This window comes from Lolium rigidum, chromosome 1 (genome assembly GCF_022539505.1).
Source record: "Lolium rigidum isolate FL_2022 chromosome 1, APGP_CSIRO_Lrig_0.1, whole genome shotgun sequence".
In the NCBI taxonomy this organism is placed as follows: Eukaryota; Viridiplantae; Streptophyta; class Magnoliopsida; order Poales; family Poaceae; genus Lolium; species Lolium rigidum.
Window position 1 is genome coordinate 65,905,836 of NC_061508.1, and position 12,548 is coordinate 65,918,383.

Genomic DNA, 12,548 nt, shown 5'->3' on the forward strand with positions numbered 1-12,548 from the left:
GAGTAACCGAGGCCGGTGTAGGCCGCACGACGGCGAGTAGGTATGGCCGTTGTAGTTTTAGGTTAACTCGACTAACCATCTCTGTAAAGATGGTCCTTTTGGCCAATTAATAGTAATGAAAAAATCTTTTGCTTACCTACTCACTGCCGACCGGGCCCGAATGCACCCAACGCGGACACTTTCCGCTACCGCGGAGCGTCCGCGGAGACGCAAACCTGGCGCATATTTGGGCCAGGTTTGCGTCTCCGCGAACGGCCCGGTCACTATGTGTCGCCCCGCTGTAGCAGGGCCAGACGCATTTCCGGTCACGGCGGACGAAAACGGTCGCTCAACGTCCGTTTACGTCGCGCCGCTGGAGATGCCCTAATTGCATAATCTGTTAATTAGAGCTCCATGCAACCAATTACCCATAGAGTCACTGGTTTGTGCAACAAAATATTTGAGTCACTGGTTTGTGCAACAATGACTCCAAGAGTTGCTGGTTTGTGCAATTTTCTCGATGCACAAAGTCGACCATAGGATATGTACGAATTTCGACCATTGGAGAATCCACTACTACTACTACTAGCACAAGGTCAAAATATTGGGCGAAATTTATTCCCTCAATCAAAAAGAAAAGATTCAGCGAAATTTAAGCAGATCACGCCGTCGCTACGGAGCCGACGAGACGACGACTCCCACGTTGAAACCGCATTGAAGCCAGGGAGGAGATCGGGGCCAACAGATTCCATCGCCACCCGTACTACACGCCAGGCCGGCCGGGCCCCGATGGAGGTGGCGTCGCTGTACCGGCGGGTGCTGCCGTCGCCGCCGGCGGTGGAGTTCGCGTCGGCGGAGGGGAAGCGGCTCTTCGCGGAGGCGATGCAGGGCGGGACCATGGAGGGCTTCTTCACCCTCATCTCCTACTTCCAGACGCAGTCGGAGCCGGCCTTCTGCGGCCTCGCCTCCCTCTCCGTCGTCCTCAACGCGCTCGCCATCGACCCCGGCCGCACCTGGAAGGGGCCCTGGCGCTGGTTCGACGAGTCCATGCTCGACTGCTGCGAGCCGCTCACCAAGGTCAAGGCCGAGGGCATCACCTTCGGCAAGGTCGCCTGCCTCGCGCACTGCGCCGGGGCCAGGGTCCAGTCCTTCCGCGCAGACCAGACCACCATCCAAGACTTCCGCGCGCACCTCAAGCGGTGCGCCTCCTCGCAGGACTGCCATCTCATCTCATCCTACCACAGGAGGCCCTTCCAGCAGGTAGTGTAGTACCTGAATTATCATCTCTGTTTGGCAATTCATTCCCCCAGATCCCCTAATACAATTGGTTGATGCAGACTGGGACTGGCCATTTCTCACCGATCGGGGGCTATCACGCCGGGCAAGACATGGCGCTCATCTTGGATGTCGCGCGATTCAAGTACCCTCCTCATTGGGTTCCACTGCCGCTGCTCTGGGAAGCCATGAACACCACTGATGAAGCAACTGGGCTTCTCAGAGGGTACATTCCCTTCTAAATAGTCTTCATAACATGCTGTTGAATGTACTCCTGGATTAAGCAACTGCATTTGGGCACTACTATTCATGTTTGATTTTGATGTATTTTTGTGTGGCAGTAAAGTTTGCAATATGCCCTGTGAACTGAAATTCCATTTGTTAGGCTATAGAGAACTGTTACTGCAGCGAGCTTCTCGATTTAATCCAGTTGCAATTGTTCAGTTCTTTTCATTTTTTCCTTCCTAGTTGGCTCAAAATGCAAAAAGATCTTTCTGTTTCATCTCATTTCATTGGAAAGGTAGACAGAGTTTGCTCTAGCTCCGCTACTTGACGTGCCTGCTCATTTTGGTTGTGATGTATTCTTATTAGTTTAGATGAATGATAGGACAATTGTAATTCTTATTTCTACCATGTATGTGTGTTGTTTCCGTTTTATTCCTTCCACTTTAAGATGATGGTTTCTTCATATTTGATAGGTTCATGCTTGTCTCAAGGCACACTTCATCTCCTTCATTGCTCTACACAGTGGTAAATATGCCAATATGCTTTGATGTATCAAATGCAAGTGGACACCTTCGGTATTTTCTATTTTCTGATTGCTTCCAATTTTCTGCAGAGTTGTGGGGATGAAAGTTGGAAAAGCATGGCAAAGTACTGTGTGGAGGATGTGCCCAATCTTTTGAAGGATGAGAGTTTAAATGATGTTGCAACACTTCTGTCCCACCTAGTGGAATCTCTTCCGGCCAATGCTGGAGATTTGATCAAATGGGTTATTGAAGTTAGGAGAAAAGAGGAAGGTGAATCGTCCTTGAGCAAAGAGGAGAAAGAAAGGCTTGCTCTCAAGGTAAGTTCCTTTTTTGTTTTGCTTTTCTTGTCCTGATTTACCGTTTCCCACTTTCATAACACACAATATGATCTGTTCGTTTACAGGAAAAAGTACTACAGCAAGTACGTGATACTAAGCTTTTTAATGTAGTCCATGAGCTGCAGTATCCCAAGGGACCATGTTCTAGTTGCTCATCTTCAAGTGATGAAGATTCCCTCTCCCAGATTGCAGCCAATGTGTGCTGTCAAGGAGCTGCATTCCTATCTGGTAACCTTGTATCTAGATATGGATTCTGCTGCCGAGAAACATGTATCAAATGTGTAGAAGCAAATGGTGATGGGCTAAAGACTGTTATCTCAGGCACCGTGGTATCTGATGGGAGTGAGCAGGGTGTTGATTTGCTTTTACCAACATCCCCATCAAAAACAAGCTTATGCAATTCAAACTTGAAAAACAAGGTTGTCAAATATCCATCAGGCGCAGATGTTCTAACTGTCCTACTGCTGGTTTTACATCCGAACACATGGTTTGGCATAAAAGATGAAGGAGTGAAAGCTGAATTTCAGAATCTTGTTTCAACTGATAACCTTCCAGATCTTCTTAAGCGGGAGGTGCGTTGATTCAGTCCAAGTATCTTATATATCTATTTACCGTTGCTCCTTAGCAACATGTTTTTGTGTAAAGCAGATTCTTCTTTTTTTTTCTTATGCAAATCTTATTAAGCTTTGTGCTAAATGGATCATTATCCTGTAAATACATACTTTGAAACCTGCCATAGGTATCCGAAACCACCACTACAAACCACAAACAAATAGAAAGCACCAAGGGGAACAACAACAGAATGGGATTTTTTTTCCAATTAATGATATTTTGTAAACCTCTTTACATCATTGAAGTTAATATTAGGTACTCCCTATATAAGGTGTAGTAGTCTGGGATAATGCAGGTTTTGACACTGCTGAATGTGTTAGTCTAGGATAATGCAGGTTTTGACACTGCTGAATGTGTTAGTCTAGGATAATGCAGGTTTTGACACTGTTGAACTGGGGTTATCGTAGGCACTGATAGCCTGCTACATGAGTCTCACAGCTTGCACACCCTATTCTAAGTTCCTTTTGTTTTCCTGATATGGACTTTGGTTTTCAGTGTATCTTTGTTGATGTCTTTTATGTAAATTTATCTCGCCACATTTTGCACTTTGAGCCTGCTGATTTTTACAGATGCAGGAATTTGTCGACATGCCTTCATATAAGATGTACATTCTAATTATATCACTTCTACATATAAAATTCAAGAAATGACTTGTGAATCCAAATGTTATGGCAACATACATGAATTTCACCTTTCCGGAAGAATATATGTATGGACATAGGTTATTATCAGCCAGTTACTGTCTTATTGGTCCTTTATGCATTTTTCTCGTCAAAGTGTGTGTTTCACTGGTGATTTATGAGCATCGGCTTCAAGGTTTCACCGTGTTGAAACACCTCTTTTCATACCGGTACAGCTGTACCGTCAATTCAATTTTCCAGACAAATAAACCCAAAGAAGACTGCAATTTTGTAGCCATCTTTGTACATGTTCCCCATCCTGGGATAGGCCTTCATTCCATGGGACAGTTCCATTCATGCCATTAAAGAAAATAAAAAGAACAGCTCATTTATCATGTAATGTTGCTTCCTCTTTTAACACATGAATGCCAAAAGCCTCTTTCAACTAGACTCTCTTTCTTGTTGACAGATACTGCATCTAAGGCGACAGATCCATTATTTGACGGGCTGCAAAGGAGAGGAGGCATGTCAAGTGCCCATGCCACCATCTCCTTAGCAATGATGGGTCACGATCAACTCACTGACTACAAGAGAAGCCTTCATAGAGTTAGAGATCACGCTAGCCTGCTATCTCAATGGATGTCGAAGAAAGTACACGATTCAGTGAACAAACTTACTTCCCAAGGCAGCAAGGCATTCTAATGTTCAAATAATAACCAGACTACTGGAGCCATACTGATGGCTGGCAATTGCTTGGTTATAGGTCTATTTCAGCTCCTTGTATATGCAGTTTTTTTGCTTTTACATAGTATTTTCCTCGGAGTATGCAATTGTTTGGTTTTAAATCTACTCCAAGATTTCACTGAAGCTAGTAAGCAACATTTTTTTGGCCTTTATGAATTCTGGAATGGTTTGCAAGACAACTCTGTCAGTGCTTTTGTGCAATACTGTTCGATTTTCAAGTAGGAAACTGAAAAAAAAACTGATTAAGCAAAGAATTGGAAAGTGGCATTCGCGGGAGTAGACCCTGAATATTGCCCTCATCCTGACATCATGCACCAGGGCCAATCTGTTCATTCATTCTCACAGCGCTTGTGCTGGTTTGGCTTTACGCAACACATGCTTCAGAGTTCAGAAATTCAGACTATGCTTATTTTTCTTGGCAGCTTACTATGCTTGGTTGGTATCCAACCGTCAAACCAAAGCTTACATGGATATAGTAGTGCTGGTTAAATGATATTGTTGATTGTCACTCAGTCTCCCACTACCTGGTCTACTTGCCGTGCAAGCACTTCTTGATCCGTGCTTATCTTGTAGAGGTAGCATATGAGAAACCTGATGCATATAAGAATGTTGTTGGAACCAATTGCCATGCAGCAGTTAGCAGCTCTTATTAATCCGCTGGCATAACAAATTCTGTAGTGCAGCTATATCTGACTTATCTGGCAAAAGGACTTGTTGACCAAGGCAAAGAAATCGCCAGGTGCTGCCTTGTGGAAGGGGTATCGAGATGAATCGACTTTTTTTTCGCACTGGTCACGAGGAACGACTTGTTATTTACTTGCTTCCCAAGAAGTTGGTCCATGAGCGATCCACTTACTCTGTATTTCTATTGTAGTGTCATGTTTTACATGAATACAAATAGTTGACCCTCCAAGTGCTTGCATCGAAACAGACAGAATATACTGAGAAATGATGCAGGAAAAATCTAATTAGCACAAGTATGCAAATTAGTTTTCGCGTTGGGCGTACTTTGTTTCCTTTGCCCTTGTAGAGAGCACACTCACGTACTCATTTGAGAAAAGCACACAGTTATTCCTCTAAAAAATTCTTGAACCATGATGGCTCTATTTTTTCTCCTAAGCCCCGATATTTTCAGTACTCTATTCTGGTTTGAAACCCGTAATTCTGAAATTTCATTTTCAAAATTTTGAAATTCTGTGTGTCAAAGCATTACTCAAAAGTTATCATCAGGAAACTTGGAATCTTATGGAAGCCTATATACAAAAGATTTAGATTAATGAAATTTCAGTTCATAATTTTATTACTCCATCAAAACCAAATTAAGTACCGCAGCTGAGAAGTACACTTGTACTTGGACATGGGGAAGAATAATTTTCACTTATATCCTTCCTCGAGATGATTTTCAACTCGGACGTGCGGGCATGCGAGCAACGACCCTTTGGGCGATGGATGCTCTGCTCTGCCCCGATGGATCCCGGCGGCGGCAGCTACGGGCCGGCGCGGCGGCGTCTGCGCTGGCCGGTGCCCCCCTCCTGCGACATTTCTAGGCTTCCTCCGAGTGTCGGTCTACTCCAGCAACCTTCATCACAACCTCCGGTCTGCCCCTGCACCATCGAAGGTCCTTGTTCGTGGGTCGGGGCGAAATCCCCGCGCGGCAACAACCTGCGCTGTCAACGGCGACGCCCGAGGGTGCCGTTACCTTCTTGGAGGTGTTGGCATGACCCTCACCGGACTTCCTCCTCGAGCATCGGGGGAAACCCTAGGTCTGGCCTGCTGGACCGGGCAGCGGCGGCGTCTCAGCGTTGTTCCCCTCTTGAGGGCGCTGCTTTGGCTGCAAGTGGAGTATTGGTTGCTGCAGCTGGATGTTGGTAATGCGTCGTGATACGGGCATGAAGGCCAAGGTGAAGCCCAATTTCAGGACTCCACCTAGCTAGTTATGTTATTTATCGTATTTTATATCTATGGTCATATATGGGCCAATTAGGGTTTTTATTGAATTGAGTTAGTTTGGTTTGGGTCTGTCCAAACCAAGGTAGAGAGGCCCACTAGGGGCTGGCTGGCCACCCCCTCATATAAGGGTGGGTGCGGTTAGGTTTTAGGGTTAGACAAGTTTTAGGTTAAAATCATTGCGTGTGTTCACGTGTATCATCCCTCCGGGGGTACGGCGCTGCCGTTATCTAGTTCGTAATATATCCGCTGCGAAGGTTCTTGTGATCATCAAGAACTATCTAGCTCAGGTTTGAGGCGTATCATTCGTCGATCCGTTGCTTGCTGGATTCGTCCCTCTTCTTCAGGCTGCGTTCATCGCGTTGTTGGAAGTATCTACTATTCCGGGTTCTCGTTGCGAAAGATCGGGCAACACCTTAAGAGGATCCGCTAGGATCCCCCTTATCATGTGGTATCAAACCTTAGGAGGATCTGCTCTGATACCTAAATCTAAGACAATTATTTACGGCTAGAGGGAGGAGTACATGTTTACTTTACCTCAAAAAAAGAGAGTACATGTTTACTCCGTCGGACCCAAAACGGGGGTTACATCTACTCCCCTGATCCATAACAAATGTCAGAGATTTAGTTCAAATTTATCAGAATTTAAATTCAAGCAGCTGTCAAGTGGCGGGAGGGAATCATCGTCGCTGCTGGGCGTCCGAGCTTTCTCCCACCAATGGCGCCATCCAGCAGGCTTTCCCTCGCTGGAGGTGTCGGACGGGAGCTCGGAGATGTAGCTCATCGTCGCTGGAGGTGTCGGATGCGGCCGGTGAAGATCCAAAAGTGCCGACGTACGGGTCTTATTGAGCGCGGATGAACGGCGGCGCAGAAGTCGAAAAGAGCAGCGGTTGCTCTTCCGAGGAGTCCCGACTCCATTCCGGCGGTTGCCGCGTCGTCGACGCGGTTGCCAATGCGATGGTTCCGCTTCCCGGCAAGCTGCACCGTCGCTACGTAGGCGGCGGCTGAGCGTCCGAGCCGGCCGACGCGTCGGGCCCGCGTCGGTTCGCCTCGCTTTTCGGTGTGTCCGGCGTCCCCGGAGCGTCCCCTGTGGGACGGGGACGGGCTCGGGGCGCCGGACATCGTATCGGGCCGCGCCGGACAAAAATGGGCTTTGGGGGACGCGGCTGGAACGGTTTTTTTGTCCGACGCGCCTCAAATTCCTTTGGAGAACGGTTTGGGGGACGCGGCTGGAGATGCTCTTAATACTCCTACTTAGAGCATCTCCAGCCGCGTCCCCCAAACTGTCCCCCAAACCGCGCCGGATCGAGCGTTTGGGGACCGGCGCGGTTTGGGGGACGTGTTTTGTTCGTGCCGCGTTTGGGGGACGTCGCTCCCCAGCCGCGTCCCCCAAACGCCGCCCCCAATCAGAAATTCAAATAGATGCATTCAAAAGAGATCGTTCCCGCCGATTCGTCGCGATCGGAGTAGCGGCGATCGATCAAAGTACTGGGCGCGCGATCATATTACAGACCGGTGGTGCATGCAAATTAGAAGAAGGGGAAGGGGTTGGGCGACGGCGTCGTATCCTGAGTCGACGCAGGCCCGTCGAGCACGATGACCTCGTCGCGATCTGCCTGTTGCTGTGCATGGTTCGTCGGCTCCGTCGCCGACGCAGAGGCCGACGCAGGTGTAGCAGTAGAAGACGCGTCAGCCTGCTCTTGCTGCACTGCCGCTGCCGCCGCGTCCGCCGCCGCCATTTTGGCTTCGATGTCATCGAGGATCTGGCCTTTGAAGAAGTTGTGCGCCGCTCGCGTCCGGGGAGACATTCCCTCTGTCGACGTTCTTAGCAGGGACATGTCGTTCCTGCGTTTCTTGAGCTCCAGCTTCTCCTCTTGCCTCTTGAGCAGCCGGCCCACCTTTGGTCGGCCTTCTTGTCGCGGGAGATAAAGGTCGAGGAGACGTCGGCGAGGCATTTCGTGATCGACGCCCGCGTCTTCTCAGACGACGCAGCGTCGGCCAAGGCGGCCTTGGCAGCCTTGTTGCCGATAGGACGCCTCGTCGAAGTTGCCGGCGGCGCGTCCGGATCAATGGCGTCCTTCCCCTTGGACAGCGACAGGCGCGTCAACCGCCATTTCTCATTCACTTTGAGCTTGCTATAGCAATGCATCGGCGCGAACGGCTTATGCCCATCCGAGTGCCTCGAGTACATATCCATGGCCCTATCAAACTAACCAAAGGAAGCAGAGTCATTTCATCGAACACAATGTAGGCGCTACGGATTATGGAAGAAAGAGTCGTACCAGTTGGGCGACGTCGGCGCCGCTGTCGCCTCTGGTCTCTAAGTCCCGATGGTACCCATGGAAGGAGTTCACCGACGCCTGGATGATGGCCCATCGCGTCGACATCCTTCCGGCTCCTCTTCATTGGCACTTTACGGTAGTCGCTGTTGATCAGCTTGCGCTCATCGAACTCGGCCTTGATCCTCGCCCAATACTTCCCGCTTTTTTGGTTGGCGCCGATGATGGAGTCATGGCTCACCGTCGCCCACGACTCGCACAGACAAAGATCTTCCAGAACCGTCCACTTCGGGCCTCGTGTGCCCGACGCCTTCTTCTTCTTCTTCTTCTTCTTCTTCTTCTTCTTCCTCACGCCGTCCGCGTCTACCTCCACGAGATCATCGTCACCGGCACCCTCGTCGTCCTCTTCCTTGCCGCCCTCTTCGTCCTCATCGTCGTCCTCCTCGTCGTCCTCCACCCCGTCCTCTTCCTCGTCGTCCTCCTCCTCAACCCCGTCGTCCTCCTCAGCACCGGCGCCGTCGTATTCGAGCGGACCCCTGCGGCCGGTGAAAGGGCTGCCGTCCGGACCGGGTCCCGGCTCGCGCTCGCTCGTACGTCGGGGAGTAGAGGTTGTTGGGGTTGAAGCCGCCGTGCGGCAGCGCATCCTGGTAGTGCGGCGACAAGTTAGGCGTCACGCACCCGGGAGTGCCGGAGGGGCCGTCGTTGTAGAAGGTAGATGACGACGGAGAGAAGACTCCCGGAACGTACACCGGCACGTTCGTACTATATGGGCTCGCGTTGCTGGCGGCGATACACCTGGCCATTATGTGCTGGTGCTGGCGCGCCGCCAGAGCCTTCTTCTCCAGCTCCGCCGCCCTCCGTCCTTTCCGCTCCGCCGTCGATAGCTTCCGGTGCAGGCAATCTTGCTGCCATTGATCGTTGGTCCATCCTTCAGGCTTCTTCTTCAAAGCCGGCGCCTTCCGCGGCCTCGCGAACGGCGCTGTCACCCCTTTCGTCCCATTGCCTGGCGGCTTCTTGGCCGCTTTCTTCGCCATCTTTTCGGGGGCTGTCGGCGGCGCCATGTGGAGAGGGTAGCGCCGGCGGGTGGACGGCGGGTGGACGGCGGGAGGGAGAAACAAATCGGCGGGATAACAGAAATGAATCGGCGGCGGGATATGTTTTGGGAGGCCTGAAATGCGCGGCGGTATAGGCGCGATTTGGCGGGAGCGGCGGGATTTGGCGGGAGTGTGAGACGAATTTTCCTCGTGCCGCCGACGGGTCGGGCCCGCGTCGGTTCGCCTCGCTTTTCGTTGTGTCCGGCGTCCCCGGTGCGTCCCCTGTGGGACGGGGACGGGCTCGGGGCGCCGGACACCGTATCGGGGCGCGCCGGACAAAAATGGGCTTTGGGAGACGCGGCTGAAACGCATTTTCTGTCCGGCGCGCCCAAATCTCTTTGGAGGACGTTTTGGGGGACGCGACTGGAGATGCTCTTAGTATGGATTTTAGGGACACAGTACCCTCCACGTCACTAGTTACACACGGCCGCGCGTATAAAAGGAACTCGCCGCCTCCGACAGCTTTCTGCAAACCGCTGCTGCACACCAGCTGCTCGACCAATTGCTCCGCGCCTGAACAAGGCCACTACACCCGCCGCCGCCGCCGATGAGCTTTCTTGCGGGGCGCCTCGCCGCTCAGGAGGGCGCATACTTCCTCCAGGAGTCCAAGCTCGCCGCCGGCCGCCTCGCGCAGAAGCTCCCCGCGTCCAAGCTTGAGCCCCGGCCGGCGTCCCCGCCGCCGTCGCCCGACGTGCTGCCTGAGATCCTCCGCCACTCGATTCCCATCAGGCCGACGCCGCCTCCGTCCGACCCCTCGCTCTATGGGTCCACCCGCTGGGCCCTCCCACCGGGCGGCGCCGAGGCTGTCGGCGTGTCCCCCGACGTGCTCAACCCGCTCAGCTCGTACGTCTCGCTGCCGCAGGCCACCTTCGGCCCCAAAAGGTGCGGCTCTGGTCCTTCAATTTTGGCCCCAATTTTTGCGCTCACACACAGTATGTGTTGAATTGGGGAAAGAATATACGATCACTCGTGCTGGATACTCCATAAGACACTTGATTGGTGTATGGTTGTATAGTAGGTGTTAAATTTAAGGGAAATTCTATTGAAAAATCATCCTATTTAAGGTTGCTAGTATAGCATTCCCCATGGTCTCAGACCCTCAGCTAGTCAGCTATACCGTGAGGCGACTAGTTTATGCTGTAAAACATAAATTGGTTATGCATTTTCATTTTTTTTTTGTTGTGGATTTGTTTACAGATGGCAACTTCCAAATGAACAGACTTACTTCTCGTCATCAACCGCCAATGAGCGCCGGCGTGATATGCATCCTCCTCCCATGGACCCTGAGAAGTTGAAGGCTGTAATTGCTGGATACTCGCAGGGTACGTATGTTTGCCAGAATATTTTTGATGTTGTGTTGGTAAAGATATGTGTCCTCACATTTTCATTGATGCAGTTGGAAAAGCGTTTCTTGCTGGGACTATATTGGTGTTTGGAGGAGCGACAGCTGTGCTGCTGTACACGGCGAATAAACTACAGTTGCATTCAGTAAGTCATGCAATAATGTACTTCCTATCTTCAAGAAAAAGGAAAATATTCTGTATCAGATTTGTTAATAGAAAATATAGGTGGTTGGCTAGTGCATGCTCTTCACCCATTTTGTTTGAGATCTATGATTTGTATCAAAGCTCTACAATTTCGTTGGTTTTCCTCTTATCGGATTTTCATTGATTAGCTAAAATAAAGGTCTTAGTTTGCTGTTATGCTGTTCATAATGTTTCAGCATTCTTAATTTAGAAATTAAACACAATATTTTAGCTCTTGGTATAGTTTTCATGGCTATTACCCTTGTTTGTTCCCTTGCCTCATCTTTGTTTTCATTCTGGCCATGTATGGTAAAAAATTGTTGCATTACTTGCTTGCGAGTTTTCACCTTGCAACAAAAAAAAAAAGTTTTGAGTGATCAAGGTGCTTAGATCAGCTGGGAGAACCTTGAGAATGTCAACGGGTTCTTCAGTTCAGTTATAGCTGTGAGATCAGAAATTTTTCAATACAAAGAATCCCAATCCGATGATGCAGCAACTTGTTAAGTCTTCAATCCACGTTCCCATGGAATATACTACTGAAGATCCCACTATTTTCGTGTATAGATTTTCTTCACAAATAAGTTCACCAATAAATTCAAATGTTTTTGTTCACTTTGCTTCATCTCATTCAAGTTTCAAGCAATCAGGATAACAAGGCATCCAATTAAGGATGGGAAGGTTTTGAGATGATTCAGTATGATAGTATGACAGTACCAACTTGAAATATGAGGCATTAGATTCCAGTGACCGTACTTCTGTAAATCAAATGAGGGATCATAGTGGGTTTAACATGGTAAAGAACCAACTTGTCTTGGTACAAATAAAATATTTTTGGACAAACTGATTTTAACATCATAAACTTTAAGTAGGAGTATTTGGTATGAGGATCCTTGATACACATGAGTTAAAAAAGGATCCTTGATAAAAACAATGATTAGGACAAGAGATAAATTTGAAATATCTGACATACAAACAGCTAAACATGCTCTCCGAAATAACATTGATCTCTCCTTTCAGATAGAAGATGTCAGAGCTAAAGGAAAAGATGCAGCGCAACCACACGCTGATAGGATTAAAGAACAAATAGCTCCACTAAGGAAATGGGTAAGAGAATTTCAGAACCCTTCTTGTATTTCTGGCTATTGTACTTGTCCTCTTGACTTTGGGTCGATCCGATTGTACTTCAGCCTGGTTTCTTCTGATTGGTGTAAAAAATTTGATGCATTTCCACATTCTGAAACTGTAGGCTGAAGACACATCCCGAAAATGGCATTACGAAGGCGAGTCCAAGGAGAAGTCTGTCCTTGTAAGAGAGCTTTCCAGAGCACTTGGTGCTAAGACGCGGCCGAATTGATTGATACTGACGGCTGGTTGTTGTTGTAACC

At 49.2% G+C, this 12,548-nt stretch overlaps 2 protein-coding genes across 2 annotated transcripts; both read left to right on the top strand.

Annotated features, from left to right (window-relative positions):
* The first annotated feature begins 753 nt into the window (after window positions 1-753).
* Window positions 754-4,504, top strand: LOC124685453 (glutathione gamma-glutamylcysteinyltransferase 1-like). Its single transcript, XM_047219806.1, has 6 exons — window positions 754-1,239; window positions 1,317-1,480; window positions 1,953-2,004; window positions 2,093-2,320; window positions 2,407-2,913; window positions 4,043-4,504. The coding sequence occupies exons 1-6, from the start codon at window positions 769-771 to the stop codon at window positions 4,127-4,129; spliced, it is 1,509 nt and encodes a 502-aa protein (XP_047075762.1). The 5' UTR covers window positions 754-768; the 3' UTR covers window positions 4,130-4,504.
* A 5,680-nt stretch (window positions 4,505-10,184) lies between these two features.
* Window positions 10,185-12,517, top strand: LOC124685454. The gene is made up of 5 exons (XM_047219807.1): window positions 10,185-10,519; window positions 10,835-10,959; window positions 11,034-11,125; window positions 12,181-12,267; window positions 12,410-12,517. The coding sequence occupies exons 1-5, from the start codon at window positions 10,185-10,187 to the stop codon at window positions 12,515-12,517; spliced, it is 747 nt and encodes a 248-aa protein (XP_047075763.1).
* The last annotated feature ends 31 nt before the right edge of the window (window positions 12,518-12,548 follow it).

Bases quoted from the DNA above. Each gene is read 5' to 3' on its own strand.
- LOC124685453 (XM_047219806.1), top strand. From the start codon at position 769: ATGGAGGTGGCGTCGCTGTACCGGCGGGTGCTGCCGTCGCCGCCGGCG. The intron at 1,481-1,952 runs GTACATTCCCTT...CATATTTGATAG, and splicing joins GCAACTGGGCTTCTCAGAGG to GTTCATGCTTGTCTCAAGGC. The intron at 2,914-4,042 runs GTGCGTTGATTC...TCTTGTTGACAG, and splicing joins CAGATCTTCTTAAGCGGGAG to ATACTGCATCTAAGGCGACA.
- LOC124685454 (XM_047219807.1), top strand. From the start codon at position 10,185: ATGAGCTTTCTTGCGGGGCGCCTCGCCGCTCAGGAGGGCGCATACTTC. The intron at 11,126-12,180 runs GTAAGTCATGCA...CTCTCCTTTCAG, and splicing joins ATAAACTACAGTTGCATTCA to ATAGAAGATGTCAGAGCTAA. The intron at 12,268-12,409 runs GTAAGAGAATTT...CTGAAACTGTAG, and splicing joins TAGCTCCACTAAGGAAATGG to GCTGAAGACACATCCCGAAA.